Source organism: Symphalangus syndactylus, chromosome X (assembly GCF_028878055.3).
Source record: "Symphalangus syndactylus isolate Jambi chromosome X, NHGRI_mSymSyn1-v2.1_pri, whole genome shotgun sequence".
In the NCBI taxonomy this organism is placed as follows: Eukaryota; Metazoa; Chordata; class Mammalia; order Primates; family Hylobatidae; genus Symphalangus; species Symphalangus syndactylus.
Genome location: NC_072447.2, coordinates 142749677 through 142767873, shown reverse-complemented (window position 1 = coordinate 142767873; position 18197 = coordinate 142749677). Strand labels below are relative to the sequence as shown.

General features: G+C 37.1%; 1 protein-coding gene across 8 annotated transcripts in view; it reads left to right on the top strand.

Annotated features, from left to right (window-relative positions):
- The window catches only part of ATP11C (ATPase phospholipid transporting 11C), a 205475-nt gene that overhangs the window by 104109 nt on the left and 83169 nt on the right, over window positions 1-18197 (top strand). For all 8 annotated transcript variants that reach the window (XM_055267366.2, XM_063634309.1, XM_063634308.1 and 5 more), the window contains 4 exons: window positions 2147-2266; window positions 9534-9623; window positions 12020-12100; window positions 13972-14079. In XM_055267366.2, coding sequence (XP_055123341.1) covers window positions 2147-2266; window positions 9534-9623; window positions 12020-12100; window positions 13972-14079 — 399 coding nt within the window. The remainder of the gene's footprint in view (window positions 1-2146; window positions 2267-9533; window positions 9624-12019; window positions 12101-13971; window positions 14080-18197) is intronic.

The following is an 18197-nucleotide window of genomic DNA, read 5'->3' as shown; positions in this document are numbered from 1 at the left end:
AAACTGGAAATGTTATTCAAATGTAGGGAATTAATAAAAATATCAGTGTGCCTAAAAAAATTGTATTGTGCTTTTTCCTTTTGTTCTTTGGCATGGAATGTAGAAGACAATTCAGAATTGGGAAAGCACTAGTCCATTTTTGTTTTAAGTTAATCAGTGGTTGCTGTAATTCAGGGGAAAAATCTATATTGACAGCACACGACATATCCTACTTCACTGATTCTCTACCTCCTTTGCCTCTTGCCCCTTTCCACTTGTAGAATTAACTAAGAACTTGTATAAAAGGTAACCCTGCCTCATTTACTCTGCAGCCACTTCTTCCTTGTGTGAAAAACTAAACAGCCACATGAATATTAAATTAAAGGTTGCAAATTGCAATGTATACGTGGACTTGGCATTTTCTCTAATTCAAATTGGTACATTATAAGAGTTAGGTCTGTTGCCGAGACCACAGAGAGGCCTTAACCTGCAACAGAAGGTGGGAGCTGGGGTGAAGCCACATAAACTATACATCTGGCAGGTGCACACACTTTCACTTTTAAGTTTTACAAAATGGATATTATGGAAAATTTGGTGCTCTTATCAGTAAGCTGTGTCAGAACCTGTATATTACAGTTGCAAACAGAGAAGTAAGCCCCTAAATCAAAGCTACCACTTGGTAAAGATACTGTTTACTGGTTTCCAGGAACTGTGTGAAAATTTACCTATGAATCATTTACTCTTAGCATGCGAAAGACCTTGGACAATCAGTTGTTCTAATGCCTTGTCTTTGGGCGGGCAGATAAATAACTAAGCTATCCAGCATAGATACTTAACTGACTTTTTCCAGGTCTCCAGGGATCCCACAAATTCCCTTAGCACACTCCAGAGTAGCTTTCCAGAGTTATATACAGCCTGAATCTCTTCTACTTCAGTTTGTCCCAGTTACTTTTTGCATGATTCCTTACAAATTTTGAAGGCAATATCATAAGCTTAAATGAAAACGTAAGGCAAAGAGGTTTTATGTATACTTTGGGGTGATTTTTAATTTTTAAACGAAGGAATAATTTTCCACATACCATCTACATAAGATGCACAAATTCAGACTGGAGTACATTCAGACATTGTAGATAATTGGAAGACTACAAGTTCTAAGTCTTGCTTAAAATGATTACTTTGAGGGTGAGATTTATACCTTTGACCTTTAAATAGATCATTGAAAGGAAGGAAAATCTTTGTGACTACATATATTAAAACATTTTAGGTTGGAAAATTATATTTCTAAAAAATAATGGGAATATATAAATGGATATTTGTTTCTATCATACATCCTTTGACTTAAATATGTGGTAGTCTCAGATATGGTAATATAGTACCATACAAGGAGACTGTCCCAAATTTATATAAGAAAAGGGTATTATCCTGATTTAAGCAAAGAGAGTGAGGCCTCAGAAAAATTAAAGGGTGGGATAAAATAGAGCCCAATCTTGAAACTTTTAGATTCAGTGAGTCTACTTATTAAAAATGTAAAAGGGGCATGAGAAATATATTGTGTGAAATGGAACTTTACAACAATAAGGCTCTGAGAGATTGCAAAATAAACTATCCTGTAAAGCCAAATAATTATAGTTTCTTTTTAGAAAAAGTCGATCATTTCTTCAATAGAGGCAGCCATTGTATTTCTGACCTTTACACTTATACACAATTATTTTGTGTTTAGAAGTAATCTGCATTATGCTTTCTGTTCTCTAGTAAGGTAGTTGAAGGGTTGTCCTCAGTAGTTGCATAATAAATGAAATATTCCCAGTCCATTCTTTCGTGAGTTAGTGTGTTGCTAGCGAAGGTTATGGTTAAGATTCATTTGGGCTGTGGATGAAAAAAATGATTGGCAGTAAAAGTATTTTTTCTCTAGGGTACATTCTTTAATCATTTTAGAATTGCACTGTTGACCTCAGAACAGTTGGTTCAAACAGCACTTTTACTAATCTTTACTATGTCAGCAAGTAAGAGCTTAATGGATTTTGAATTCCCTAACAAGGTTTTCTCCTCTCCCTACTACTTTCTCACCAGATTATAGCCCAGCATGCTTAGACAAGAATTATGGGCTTGGTAGAAGTGTGGACAAATGTGATGAAAAACTGAATTTTTTCCCTTTTCTCTTGGTCAGTGTGCTGGAGAAGAGAAACGAGTTGGCACACGCACAGTGTTTGTTGGCAATCATCCAGTTTCGGAAACAGAAGCTTACATTGCACAAAGATTTTGTGATAATAGAATAGTCTCATCTAAGGTAAGTTTTTGTTTTAACTCAATAGATGGTCATATAGTGAATCAGATAATGCATTTATTCTAATTTATGCTTCTGAGGAAACTGATGCATTTATGTATGTGTACATGTATTTGCATGTATACGGATCATATACTAGCTATAGTAAGTATTCCTCTGAAAGACAGTTTATTTAAAAAATCACTTTGTCTTGTTATAGGTAAAAGATCATTCACTTGCCTTCCATTATGATTCACAGTGCTTGTTGATTATGCATATTACTTTAAACCGTAAAGTTTGTTAAAAATATGAATTACTTACTTGTGCAAAGCTTCCTGAATTACCCTTGAATGGATGAACTAGGATATAAAAGCATGCAAATTCTTTTATAAAAGATTTGCATTCTTTTGGAGACAGCTGTCCTGGAATGACTTTATTTGCATTTCTTTCTAGTTCCCCTGCCAACCCCTCCACCTCCCATCCCACTTCTCAAGTATTAATACAGTCCTATGTCCCAAAGGGTGCATGCTGCTCAGTACACTGCTTCACCTGTGATCTGTTAAGAGTTAAGTCACTGCAGCTGTGTCACCGTTTGAATGCATCTTTCTTCAGCATAGTGTAGGACTAAGAGCATTGGCCTGGAAGTTTGTATTTAAATCCTGGCCCAACCACTTACTAGTTGTGTCACCTTGGCCAAATTAATCGCCCTGATTCTAAATGTCCTCGTTGGTGAAATGGGGCTAATACTCTGTGAAACCACTTCTTATAGCTCCTATACCCGGTAGTCATGATTCTGCAAGTGTTATTTAGCTAGTCTTTACCTCTGGCTGACCAGGTTAGGTGCTAGGTTGGCCTACTGCCATCTCGTAGAATGGAATAGATCTTGAAGATTTTCCTCACTTCCTCATGTGCCCTGGCAAGGTAGAGATAAAAGTTGGTGACGTTTGGTTCACTGTACACTTGTAATCACTTAGAACCTGAAACAAAATTATGCCTTTCCTTAAAAATATATGACATTTTGGTTTTCAAATACGCATTTAATTTCTCGTTTGGGTGGTGATACAGTAGTGATCATGTCTAGCTGGGAGATTAACATGTAAAATATGGTCAGGACAGGTGAAAATTTTGTTGCCTAATGAGCAGATATGTAGGCCTATAGAACATTTTATTCTGGATAAAAATGTCTATTTCCTCTTAATCTTACACACTAGTGGCAGAAATTTTATTCTCAGCCAGAGGTTTACATACTTGTGCCTAAAATAGTGAATAGTTCTTTTACTGGAAATTTCAACTCACCTTGTGGTATCCAATTAAATGGTCTGTAGTAGTCCTTTGATTCAGAATTGTGGACTTGTAGAGCTAAATGGTCTTAAGAGGTTATCTTATTCAGCTCACTGACTTTACAGATGGAGAAACCAAGGCCAGAGAAATTTAGGCACATGGTCACCAAGCAGAGTTAGTAATAAAACCAGGAGTAGAACTACTTTATAAGGTCTAGTTGCTCTGAATAAAGAGGTCTTTTTACATCATTGTGCTGTTTGGGTTCCTTCCTCATTTTTTTTCTCTCCTCTTGCATTGTGCTTGGCATGGGGCGACAACTCAAACGGTAGCTGCTATTGTTATTTGTGTTTCTGTGATTATTATTACAATACTGAGTAGTACTATTGATTTCCTCAGGTTCATGTGTTTTGAATGGGTGGGATACTATCTCCTAAATGGAGGCCTTCAGCTCTACTCCGAAAAGACCAACAATTTCATAGTTTGACTTTTTCTTCCTCACATTGTCTTGGCTGTTTGTATTTATACCAGGATTTTTTAAAAGATTATTTTTCCAAAATATACTATTTATAGAATATGTTAGCTGCCTTCCAACTTTGTAGCAAGTGTTGATTTTCTTTCTCCACCCTTCAGTCATAAAAATAATTATCTTAATTGGATGCTGCTTTTGTTTACAAATACTACCAGTAATGTGACATTATAAATGTTAAGGCAGGGAACACTGAAGACAAACATTTTGACCTACTTTAAATTTTATTTGCTTATAAAATTAATGCTTTTTTTTTTTTTTTTTTTTTGAGACGGAGTCTCACTTTGTCACCCAGGCTGGAGTTCAGAGGCGAGATCTTGGTTCACTGCAAGCCCCGCCTCCCAGGTTCACGCCATTCTCCTGCCTTAGCCTCCCAAGTAGCTGGGACTACAGGCGCCCGCCACCACGCCTGGCTAATTTTTTGTATTTTTAGTAGAGACGGGGTTTCACCGGGTTAGCCAGGATGGTCTCGTGATCCGCCTGCCTTGGCCTCCCAAAGTGCTGGGATTACAGGCGTGAGCCACTGCATCCGGCCTAATGCTTTTTGTTTTTTTTATCTCCTGGGAACACAAATACTTCCTTCAGAAAAATTTGGCCTCTACAGCCTCACAAACTTTAATGTACTCTGCAGGGATTTTGGAAATCACCAGAATTTTGTAGCTGGTGCAAAACTTGGAAATTCCCTTCTTCAGCAAAAGGAGCATTGATTGTACTCTGCTATGAATTTTAGGATCTTTAGTTTCCATCATGTTTATCTGTTATGTGTTTTTTTCCTTTAAAAATTTTTAAGATTTTTAAAAAAAATTAATTAATTTTTTTTTTTTTTTTTTGGTATTTTTAGTAGAGACGGGGTTTCACCATATTGGCCAGGCTGGTCATAAACTCCTGGCGTCAAGTAATCCCCTGCCCTAGCCTCCGAAAGTGCTGGGATTACAGAAGTGAGTCACTGCACCCCACCCTTTGCCCAGCTTTTAATGGAGTTGATTTTTTTTTTCTTACTGTTTGAGTTCCTTATAGATTCTGGATATTAGTCCTTTGGCGGAATCATAATTTGCAAATATTTTCTCCCATTTTATAGATTGTCTGTTTACTCTGTTGATTATTTCTTTTGCTGTGCAGCTTTTTAATTTAAGTCCCATTTGTTTATTTTTGGTTTTGGGGCATTTGCTTTTTTGTCTTCGTCATCAGTTATTTGCCTAGGCTAATGTCCAGAAGAGTTTTTCCTAAGTTTTCTTTGAGCAGGTGACTGCTAACTTTATTATTACTTTAAATATCTACTACTTTATTTTTACCTTTTTCTCTTTCTTTTTTACTGCTATTCAGACACATTAAAAGTTATTTGGAGTCTTAAGTTCCTCATCTGCATTTTTAATGCTAAACCATCAGCATTTTTAATGATAAATTGGAAATCTTGGGTAAAACAGAACTGGTAAAAACAAGTAAAGTTCTAAAGCCTCCTTTTGCTTAAATAATTGACTCTCAAAGCTGAGATTCTCTTCAACTTTCCTCCTTTGGGAAATTTGCTTAGTAAGTTTATAAAGTTTTGGTTTCAAATTAAATTAGATGATACATATTTGAGGCAGTGACCCACAACTTTTTCACATAATTTCATCTTTAGTGGCCACACTTATGTACAGGTTATTTAATCCACTACAAAGCATATATAAAATGCACTGTATGTACCGGGAAAGCTGGCATTTTTTGTTTATTTGTTTTTGAGACAGAGTCCCTGTCGCCCAGGCTGGAATGCAGTGGCGCGCGATTTCAGCTCAATGCAACCTCCGCCTCATGGGTTCAAGCGATTCTCCTGCCTCAGCCTCCCAAGTAGCTGGGATTACAGGTGTCCGCCTGGCTAATTTTTTGTATTTTTAACAGAGACGAGGTTTCGCCATGTTGCCCAGGCTGGTCTCGAACTCCTGACCGCAGGTGATCCACCCACCTCAGCCTCCCAAAGTGCTGGGATTACAGGTGTGAGCCGTCATGCCCAGCCCAAAGCTGGCGTTTTCTGTATAAATAGTTTTAAACATGTTCTAAATGTCTGGGCTGCTTTTTAAGTTTATAGTTGCACTTAAAGATAGTATAAAAGAGGCCCGGTGCAGTGGCTCACACCTGTAATGCCAGCACTTCGGGAGGCTGAGGCAGGTGAAGTTTGAAACCAGCCTCGGAGATGGTTCAAAGGGAGACCCCGTATCTACAAAAAATACAAAAATTGGCCGGGCGCGGTGGCTCACGCCTGTAATCCCAGCACTTTGGGAGGCCGAGACAGGCAGATTGCCTGAGCTTAGGAGTTGAAGACCAGCCTGACCAACATGGTGAAACCCCGTCTCTACTAAAAATATAAAAATTAGCTGGGTGTGGTGGCGTGCGCCTGTAATTCCAGCTACTTGGGAGGCTGAGGCAGGAGAATCACTTGAACCTGGGAGGTGGAGGTTGCAGTGAGCTGAGATCACACCACTGCACTCTAGCTTGGGTGACAGAGTGAGACTCTGTCTCCAAAAAAAAAAAAAAAAAAATAATACACACATACACAACAAAAATTAGCCAGGCATGGTGGTGTGTGCCTGTAGTCCCAGCTACTCAGGAGGCTGAGGTGGGAGAATTGCTTGAGCCTGGGAGGCAGAGGCTGCAGTGAGCTAGGAAGGCGCTACTGCACTCCAGCCTGGGTGACAGTGTGAGACTCTATTTCAATAAGTAAATAAATAAATAGTATTTACTGACGTCTCCAAGCAAGAACTAACTTGTAACAAAAACTGAATTCTCATCATTGTGTCTAAAAAACTGCTATACACATTTTCTTCTTGTGATTAATTTTTTTTTTTTGCCATGGAGGTCATGCTTGAGATAACATTGTTTTTGGTTTGTAGCAACTGACCAAGCTGGAGAGTCTACTTTTTTAGATAAACAAGTTAATTTGAATAACTTGATGTATATGGCTGTAACTCAATTTCACTTTTAGTTATAAAACTCTAAAAAGTAGACTTTTCTTGGTCTGCATTAAAATCTTACATTTGTATTATACTAAGAAAGATGTGCTAGAAACTAAGTTTACCTTTTAGTTAAACCAGTGGAGTAAATGGCTAGGGCATAAGTTTTAATAAAGATTTCTTGTATACCTTCTGTGTGCTAAACTATTGTTCTAGGCACCTGTGATAAGGGGATTTAGGACATGCTCCCTGGTCTCTTAATAGCTCATGACTTGATGAAGGAGAGAAGAGGGCAGTCATTTCCTATGAAGGGAATAATCAGAATTCCTCAAGGAAGCAGTTCATTTAATAAAACAGTGGTTAACTAACAGTTGGGACTTAAAAACGACAACAACAAAAGTATTCCCTTTTGATGTGTTTATATCACCTTTCACAGATGACTCTGTAATGCTTATTTGATTAATTAAAAACTCTTTAATTTGGGAACAGGAGGGTAACATACCAGAAGCTCAGCCATTAGCCTGTTGTTGGAGTTTAGCTTATTGTTTTAGAAAGTTGATTTTAAATAATTGGGACAGTTCAAAATGCTGGTCCGACCTATGTCAGCTTCAAAGTGACTGGATCAGTGGTTTTGAGTGGCTTCTATTTTTGGTCACAAGCTACCCTGGGAATCTCATAAAAAGTGTGGACCTTATTCTCTCAAGTGATGCACATCCATGCACAATTCTGCATTTATTTTAAAATTATCTTCCCTAAGGCACTTCTTGGACTCCAGGGTAGAACCTTTTCTAAGCTGGTTATTGGTTGTAATGCAGCTGTTCTACTGAATGTACTTGCCTCCTTTTGTGTTTCTTCCCTGAGGATTCTCTAAATTTTGAGCCCATAAGCCTTTTTAAACTGAAAGGTTAGTAAATTCCCATATATTATGTTGTGCTGTACAACTTGGCTTTTCAGTCACCTCTTATTAAAGGATATGTTCTCACATATTATACAGATAATTGGGATGGGCTTTGGTAATTGGTAATTGGTAAAAGTTTCATGCTAAATTGCACATGGTCAGAAGACGAGAACTCTCAGGCCAACTGTCAACTGCAGAACTCTCAAATGTAAATTTAGCTTTTTAGGTTAAGAAACATTTCTTTCTTTCTAGTTTCTGGTCTTACTAGGTCATCTGAAAAATTCAATGTTTTTTGGTCACTTTTAAATGATTCAGTCCTTGAGCTTAAGGTATCAGGGACAAAGTACGATTGACAGTTGGCCTAAGATTTCTGCGGTTGACAGTTGGCCTAAGAGTTCTAGTCTTCTGACCATGTGCAATTTAGCATGAAACTTTTACCTATTACCAATTACCAAAGCGTGGCCCAGAGTGGTATGTTATTGATTAAAATGAAAGCCCTCCATGGCCCAGGGTTGTGTATACACCTTCCCAGCTGTCATGGAAATTGGAGGTACTCATAGGGACAGAGTGACTCATAGGAGTATCTGTTATGATCATCAAGACTCCAGAGGTTAGCTGAGCCAGAAATTAATGTGTTCATTCATTCCTCCAAATAATTTATTTGTTTATTTATTTTATTATTTATTTATTTTTGAGGCAGGGTCTCGCTTTGTCGCCCAGGCTGGAGTGCAGTGGCACCATCTCGGCTCACTGCAGCCTCCGCCTCCTGGGTTCAAGCGATTCTTGTGCCTCAGCCTCTCAAGTAGCTGGGACTACAGGCGTGCACCACCATGTCCAGCTAAGTTCTGTATTTTTAGTAGAGATGGGGTTTGACTATGTTGCCCAGGCTTTTTTTTTTGATGACGGAGTCTCATTCTCGCTCTGTTGCCTAGGCTGGAGTGCAGTAGCGAGATCTCGGCTGACTGCAACCGCTGCCTTCCAGGTTTAAGTGATTCTCCTGTCTCAGCCGCCCAAGTAGCTGGGATTACAGTGTGTGCCACCATACCCGGCTAATTTTTGTATTTTTAGTAGAGACAGGGTTTCGCCATGTTGGCCAGGCTGGTCTCGAACTCCTGGCTTCAGGTGATGTGCCTGCCTTGGCCTCCCAAAATGCTGGGATTACAGGTGTGAACCACTGTGCCTGGCCATCCAAATAATTTATTGTCTGCCTTGTACCAGGCACTGTGTTGAGTGTTGGGAAAATTGTAAACAATACAGGTGAACAACCTGCTCCTATAGAACTCTTTGCTTATCGAGGGAGAAACTTTAATTTAAAATGTACACATATATAACTCACTATAATGAGTGTTATCAAGTAAGTATATATAGGATGACATGAGAACACATAACAAGGAACCTAATTTAGATTGGGTCAGAGAAAGCAAAGGTATGAGACTAGATGGTTATTGTAATGCGTAGAATGAAAGCTTCATTTCTGAAAAAGGTTTTCATATACTATGCCTCTAAATATATGCTTATGTATATGTGTGAGATTTGGGTTTCAAAGTGTTGGACATACTAAATATCACTTTGTATGATAATGTGGACCCATAATCAGTCATTACTATTAAGATTTTTCAAGTTTTCTTCATAACAGTGTTCTTTTTTCTTCCTCCCTTACAGTATACACTTTGGAATTTTCTCCCAAAGAATCTGTTTGAGCAGTTTAGAAGAATTGCAAATTTTTATTTTCTCATAATTTTCCTTGTACAGGTAAGAGCTCCTTAAACAGCCACTTAACTTTTAGAAACTTGATTGCTTAAACACATTTTCAATCTATTTCTAACCTTAAAATGCCATGTAATTAAAAAAAGACATTTCCAGAGCTTATTATAATGTGACTTCTTAAAGTAGAAACATAACATTTAAAGATTATCATTTTATAAATTTCTAAAGTTGTGTTTTTATTAGAAAACCTGTTGAGATTTTGTTTCATTGTTACTTTCTTTGAAATTTTCATGGATATCATATCTTTGCTCATCCTAGGATGATGTGTATTGTGTACCATTAAATGAAATGGAATATATCAAAACTGAAAATAGTTCAAACTAATAGTTTTATTTTGTTACATACCAGTTTCAGCCTAATTGGAAACTTCTCACTCATCTTCCTGATTACCATTTTTGTTCTCTCTCATTCATTTACTCACTTTAAGGGTGAGAGCCTAGTTAGATCAATCTGCTTCTCTGTATTCTTTCTACTGTTTTGTGTTTTAAAATTTTAGACAGTTTAAATTGTATCTTCCATCTTTAAATCTGTAAGCTATTAAAATCTTTTCCTCGCCGTAATTACCCCTGAAAATTTTACTACATTATAGGTACTTTTTTTCTCATTTCATTTTTTAAGTGAAGCAGAAAAATCCCATTGAAATTGCTCAAATGCCCTGTTGATGTTAAGTGCTTCTGTTTACTCACTTTGAAGCTTTGAGTAAATGGTACTGTAATTGAATTTAGCCTTGCTACTTAAAATCAGTCTGTGGTATAATATGGGCAAGAGCCTATTTTAATCCTGAATGATGGAAGATTTGAAAAGGAGCTCCTCTGGATCCATGGTCTTACAGATATAGAATAAACTACCTAGAGGATTCTGCTTGAAAGAATCATTCTACTTGGTGGGCAGTGCATTTCATTTCAGTTCAGCAAATGTATACCACTCATCCACCTACTATGTGCTGTGCAGTAGGACAGACAACAAAAATGGTAGCAGGTACAATGAAGATCAAGATACGGCTTTTCTACTCTTAAGGAATTTATGCTATAGCTGAGAAGACCAGTCACATAACAGTCATGTATTCACTTAATGTAGTAAAGCCATTCAAGAAGCATTAACAGAATGCTTTGGGTATACAGTGTAAGTTATCATTTTTTTTTTTTTACCCAAGAGGAATTTGAGAAGGCTTCAGAGAATAGATGCTATCTGAACAGAGCCTTTAAGGATTAGAAGGATTTACTTGGTGGAGAATGCTGAACTGGTATTTCAGGGATAGGGAAGAGATTGCCTGAAGTCACAGAGCCATGTAGAAGCCTTGCATACATGGAAGTATATATTGTATCTACAACACAGGGTGTATGGCAGAGGCAGGCCTTGTTGAGGGTTGGAGATGAGAGTCAACGAGTTGGGAGGGCACATTGAACTCAAAATCATCCTCCCTTAAATCTAGTTCTCTTTCAGCATTTCCTGTCTCAGTGAATGATGACAACATTCACCTAGACATGCTAACCCGATACTTGGAAGACATCTTTAATAAGCACTTATATGTAACTCTTGGCATTTTTGCCTCCTAAATATTTATAGAACTTCTTTCCGTGCCTCCCGCTAACACTCTAGTCCAAGCCATCATCTTTCACCTAGATTACAGCAATAGCCTCCTAAATAGACTCATTGCCTTCACTCTTGTTCCCTTCTAATTCATCTTCCACAGAGCAGTGAGAATGATCTTTTCAAAATGCAGTTCTGTTCATGTGACCTTTCCTTGCTTAAAACTTTCAAGGATTTCCTGCTATTTGTGGGATAAAGAATGAACAGCTTACTTTGGCCTAGAGGGCCCTGCACAGTCTGGCTCCTGCCTCCCTCTCCAGCCCCATCTCACACCACACTCCCTCTTGCCACTGGCTTCCTTTATTTCCTAGAGACCTGCATATACTGTTCACTGTGCCTAGAAAACTACCTTTCGTCTAGTTAACTCCTATTTACCCTTCAGACCTCAGCATCTACACACTTGTTTTACTGTCTGATTTTTCCTGTAAGCTGCCAGCTACATGAAGGCAGGGACTTGTCTCCATCTTGTTTAAAGCAGTATCTCTAGAGCTTGGCTGATAATAGCACAAGCGCTGACAGAATGGTGCTCAGCAAATAGGTGGTAAGTGAATGGATATATTTCAATAAAGGGGTTAATCCAAGCTGGGATAAAAACTATGCCTGAATTTAGGACTATTTCTTAAACTAACTGCCGTGTAGTTTGCTTTTGTTTTAATGAAAATTAATACTTACCCTACTACTGGAATGTGTTTTGTCTGTGTTTCTGTTTGAAATGTTTGCAGCATGTAAGTGCTGCATATGAATTAATGACAAATTTTCATTTTACTTTCAATTTAATTTTATTTACCTAGGTCACAGTAGACACACCAACTAGCCCAGTTACCAGTGGACTTCCACTTTTCTTTGTTATAACTGTTACAGCCATCAAGCAGGTAAATTTCTTATTTACACTTGCACCTGCATTTCAGTCCAGGCTTGTTGGAATTTCATTGTCAAAGGCTCTTTTTCATATTTATATACAGTGGGTAGTATCCTTTATGGATTTATTTTATATTTGGTTCCTCTTGAAAACCTATTAAAATGATAGTCACATCCTTAATGTATTTCCTTGTTTCCTCTTCAATATCTGTGTATGTGGGTGTAAATGTAAAAGAGCAGGTAAAAGGTACAGCCCAGTCAGGAAATAGGAGGTAGATTTTTAATGCATATTAATTGTTTCAGTGTGGTATGTCTGTGTGAAAAACTCCCATTTTTGTGGGTTTTTTAAAATTGTTTATGCCTGTAGCGAGAACTTAAGGGAAGAATAATTTTCTTGTTTTTTCCTTCTACTGCTTCACGGGGGGGTAGTAGGTAGAGGGGGCGTTTCCTGTTTTTTGTCAGAGCTGTTAGACTGCCACCGATTGTGATATGGATGTCTTTAAGTATTTTGAACATTTTGTATGCTAGTATGTTTGAAAAATTCCAGATGAAAATGGAAACAGGAAATTGGAGGTGAAAGGGTAGGTTAACAACGTTAATCATGTTTTGTGTCAGTCCACAGCATCTGACTATTTACAAACATATGTTTAGATGATACTTAACAAAGTACTTTTAAAAAGGATACCAAAGAAGCTTGCAAAACAGAGGTCTTCTTAGCATTATTGAGAACAAGATTACCTTTCCTCTTGGGGTTATCTGGTCTTATATCTTGCCTACCAGGAACTATAAGAATATTTTATCAAGTGTTCAGTTGCAAAATAAAGACTTTTGGAATGTTCTTTTCCTTAGACTGATAGGATTATTTTCTTTAACATCATAAAATTGCTGGTTCCAAGAATAGCATGTGTGATTTTCAAAGGCTTTTTTACTGATTCATTCTACTCCCAATACTGGTTCATGTTAGGACCTTTATTTCTTCACCAGCATCACAAAATGTACTCTATAAAGTGATAGCTTAGCATTGTCATAAAGAGGACAGAAGGAGAATGGATATAGTACCTGAGGGGAAAAAGTGGGGGGAGGTGATGAAGAGACTTTTCAAACAGTTGTATTTGAAAAGATACAGACATTATTACAATGAAAAAAAGACAAAGGTATATAAAAAAGGAGAGGAGGTCATGCTCAAACATTCATGAACATCCTTTAGATCTTTTGGCTTAAATCTACTTTAGATGAAAAGTCCAAAGTAAAAGGAGCCATTAGATCTTTCTCTGATTACTTTTAACTGGAAACGAATACCAATTTATATTTTCTTTTATCACCAAGTCAGTTGAAAAGTTTAGCTGTTGATCTCTAAAACTTATCATAGCTTCTCTGCCAAAACAATCCTAGCTTGCCTTTTCTATTCTCTGTGGGTGAGAAATAATTAAAATATTCCCTTGGAGATGATTACTCGAACAGTCTATTACAGTATGTACAAAAGATTATATGTAAGTGATTATGGCTATAAGAAAATACAAACCCAGGACAATCTTTTTTCAAATTAAAAAGTAGAGAGAATTAACATTAACTCAAATAAGAGTACAGTTAAAATAAATCATAGCCTTTCACACATGAAGATATTAAGTCTCCAGTGCTTGTGTTTTCATTAATATTTAAAGAGTGGAGAAAACTTTTAACACAATAAAGCTATTTATCTAAGGAGTATTTTGAAAGTGTGTCTCAGATTTGCTATTAAAATGTGTAGCATTGTCTCTTTAGCATTCTGAGTTTAAATTAATGCTATAATTATAAATATTTGGTGTTGACTCATAGGATATAGAAATTTATTAACAGCTTTATTTCATTATTTGAACTCAATTATATAGTTATTTTTATCTTTCAGGGATATGAGGATTGGCTGAGACACAGAGCTGACAATGAAGTCAACAAAAGCACTGTTTACATTATTGAAAATGCAAAGCGAGTGAGAAAAGAAAGTGAAAAAATCAAGGTATTTTTCTTAGTCCACTCCTTTTTTAATGGTAAAAATACACCATTTTAAAGTGTATAGTTTAGTGTCATTTAGTACTTCATAATGTTGTGCAACCGTTAACTCTATCTAGTTCCAGAACATTTTCATCACCCAAAAAGGAAACCCTATACCCATAAGCAGTCACTCCACATTTCTCCCTCCTCCAGGTCTTAGCAATACTAACCTTCTTTCTGTCCCTATGGATGTATGTATTTTGAATGTTTCATATTTCTTATGTGTCCTTTTTGTCTAGCTGTTTTCACTGAGAATGTTTTTGAGGTTCATCTGCATTATAGTATATAGCAGCATTTCATTCCTTTTGATGGCTGAATAACATTTCATTTTATTTATTCATCAGCTGATGGACATTTGGGTTGTTTCTACCTTTTGGGATTATGAATTGCTATGAACATTGAATTACAGTTTTTGTTTGAACATCTGTTTTTAATTCTTTGAGGTATATACCTAGGAGGAAAATTGCTAGGTCATATTGTAATTACATGTTTAACTTTTTAATGAACCACTAAACTATTTTCCATAGTGCCTGTACCATTTTACATTCCCATCAGCAACATATGAGACTTCCAAGGTAGTAGTATTTTATTTTGACAATCTCAGGCAATTGTTTATTCCAGTTAATCATTGTTTATTATTTACCCAGTAAGACCCTGTCAAATAACATTTTTGACTTGTCCATGTCAAACACTAATTTTTTGGTTCTCATTAGATTTTTTAAATTAAAAAAATATATTTTTAGAGCAGTTTTAGGTTCACAGGAAAATTGAGTAGAAAATACAGAGTACCCATAAACCCACTGTCCCCAAACACATTTTCTCTGGCTGTCAACATCCCACACCAGAATGGTACATTTGTTACAATCAGTGAACCTATTTTGGCACACTATCACCCAAAGTCCATAGATTATATTAGGGGTCACTCTTGGTGTTATACATTCTGTGGGTTTTGTTAAATATAGGATACATATCTACATAGCCTACATTTGTATGTATGTACATATGTATCCATAGTAGTATCATTCCAGGATAGTTTCACTGCCCTAAAAATCTTCTGTTCTCTTCCTGTTCATTCCTTATTCCCACCAACCCATGGTAACCAGTGATCTTTTTGCTGTCTCATAGTTTTGCCTTTCCCAGGATGTCACATATTTAGAATCATACAGCCTTTTCAGATTGGCTTCTTTCACTTAGTAATATGCTTTCAAGTTTCTTCCATGTCTTTCCGTGGCTTGATAGCTCATTTGTTTCTAGTGATGAATAATATTTCATTTTCTGGATATACCATAGTTTATCCATTCACCTACTGAAGGGCATTTTAGTTACCTCTGAGTTTTGGCAATTATGAGTAAAACTGCTATAAACATTTGTGTGCAGGTTTTTATATGGACATACATTTTTAATTCATTTGAATAAATACAAAGAAGTGCTGAATTGTATGGTAAGAGTATGTTTCGTTTTGTAAGAAACTGCCAAACTATCTTCCAAAGTAGCTGTATCGTTTTGCATTCTCACCAACAATGAATGGGAGTTCTTGTTGTTCCACATCCTTACTGGGTTTTGATGTTCTCAGTGCTTTGTATGTTGGCTGTTTTAACAGGTGTGTAGTACTATCTCACTTTTGTCTTAATTAGCATTTCACTGATAACATGATATGGACTTTCTTTTCATATGGTTCTTTGTCATCTGTGTATCTTCGTTGGTGAGATGCTGCTTAGTTTTTGCCCATTTTTAAAGCAGGTTGTTTTCTTATTGAATTTTAAGAATTCTCCATATGCCCAACAATAGTTAAATTTCCTTGAATCTTCTTATAGTAATGATGGGAGGAAGACTACAGAGTGGGAGGGTCACCAGTGTTTGACATAGAATGTCTTCCTTTTTCTACTTTTTCTTTTCTCTGTTCTCTACATCCTGGTCAAGGGGGAACTTGTGCTGAACTAGGTTAGGTTAAGATCTGAAGTTTTCGAAACAACTGTAGAAACTCAGCATTATTGATCAGCGTAAGAACCAAAGGCAGACTGAGTACAGTGGCTCACGCCTGTAATCCCAGCACTCTGGGAGGCCAAGTTGGGTGGATCGCTTGAGTCCGGGAGTTGGAATCCATCCTGGGCAACATGGCAACACCCGGTCTCTCCAAAAAAATTAGCCAAGCAGTCCCAGCTACTTGGGAGGCTGAGGTGGGAGGATCACCTGAGCCCAAAAAGTTGAGGCTGCGGTGAGCCGAGATCGAGCCACTGCACTCCAGCCTGGGTGACAGAGTGAGACCCTGTCTCAAAAAAAAACAAAAACAAAAACAAACCAACAACAACAACAACAACAAACAAAGGCTGCCTAAATGATTCATAGCATCCAATCTGTTGTTCCCAGTACACTACGTAAAATTGCAAAGCAGGCAAAGGCCTCCTGCGTCTCTCCCTTTCTTTCATTTCCTCTTTCTGATTTTGTTGACACTCCACCCCACCCCCCTTTACAAAGGCCCCCATTTTTTACTTTCCCTCCACCAAGCTTCTCTTCCTTGAGGCTGAACTCAACCAGGTATAATCTTGATTAAATAAATATGAAGCTATTGTGATTAAATTATTGTGTGAGATGCTATTTGATGTAGCTGTTTCTGGAGTGTAAGTGTGTGGGGAGTGATGCTTATTAGCCAGCAGTCTCTAAATAGCAGATTGCTTGGCTGGGAAGTAGGGGGAAAGAGTTTGTTAAGACTCCTTTTGAGCCAAGAGAGAGACTTGGTCTGCATCCTTAGTGTGGTGGGGAGTCTTTGAAGTGTTAAAGCCGGAGAGTGACTTGATGATTTTTAAAAATAAAACTGAAGAGAGGCAAAATGAAAGCATGAATGTGCAATCAGAGAGATATAGCTTGGGCAAAAAATGATAAGGGCTTATATTAGGATGATAGTAGTATTGATAATAATAAAAATAGTAGTCAACATTTATATAGTATGTAATATATGCCAGGCAGTCTTTTTTTACATTCTATTAACTCATTTAACCCTCAACAACAGCCGTATGAAGTAGGTATTTTTATTATCCTCTCTTTACAAATGATGAAACCGAGGCATAAGGAGGTTAAGGAACTTGCCCACTACTAGTAAGTTGGGAAGCTGGGATTTGAATTAAAGCAAGCCTAGGTGTAGAGTCCATGCTGTTAACCACAACTCTCTACTACCTGTTTAGATTTTAAGGGAAATGGATATATTCAGGATATTTTTTGGAGGTAGAATCATCAGGATTTAGTGATTTATTGGATGTAGTGGGTGAGAGAAACAGAAAAAAAAATAATTAAGATAGCCTTCCTGGTTTTGGCCTGAGCAACTGAGGGAATTACATAGTGCTATTAAAGAAAATGCTAGTGCTTTTAAATAAGATGGGAAAGCCTAGGAGAAAAACAGATTTAGGGACAGAGGTGGGAGTGAAGAGAAATCAGGAATTCACTTTTGGCTATGTTAAGTTTGAGAAACCTATTAGACATACAGTTGGAGTTGTCAATCCTGGAGCTCAGAGGAGGTGTTTTAAATAGAAGTTGAAATTTGGATGTCATCAGTCTATACATACCATATGATGCCATGAGACGGGATGGAATTTCATACAGCATAGAGAATGAGACTTAGAACTTGAGGAATTCCAATGTGAAGACACTATTATTTTTAATGGAAGGAGTATTTTTTGGCGTCAGAAATATCAGAAACTAGATATAGTAAGACACCTCTCAATCATATGTCATGCTTTAGTGCCAAATAGAAATAAAAGTTATACTCTAGTACTTCAACCAATGAATCAACCAAAATGTATTGAAATATTGTGCTGAGTTACAGAAGGGTTACAAAGAATGAAAGAGATGGTTCATGCTCTCAAGAAGTTTTATAGTTTAGCTTAGTAGTCATGCCACATAATGCTAAAAGAATAAAAATACAAGACCGTAAGAACCCAGTGAGTGCTTCTGAAAAAAAAATACCGTGAATTTAGAGAACGGGAATGAAAACAGTTTTCTCACATGAGATGGGCATGAAATAGATTGTAAAATTCAGAGAGGCAAAGTGTGAAAACATGGATTGGGGCAGAGAATGAAGAACAATGCTAA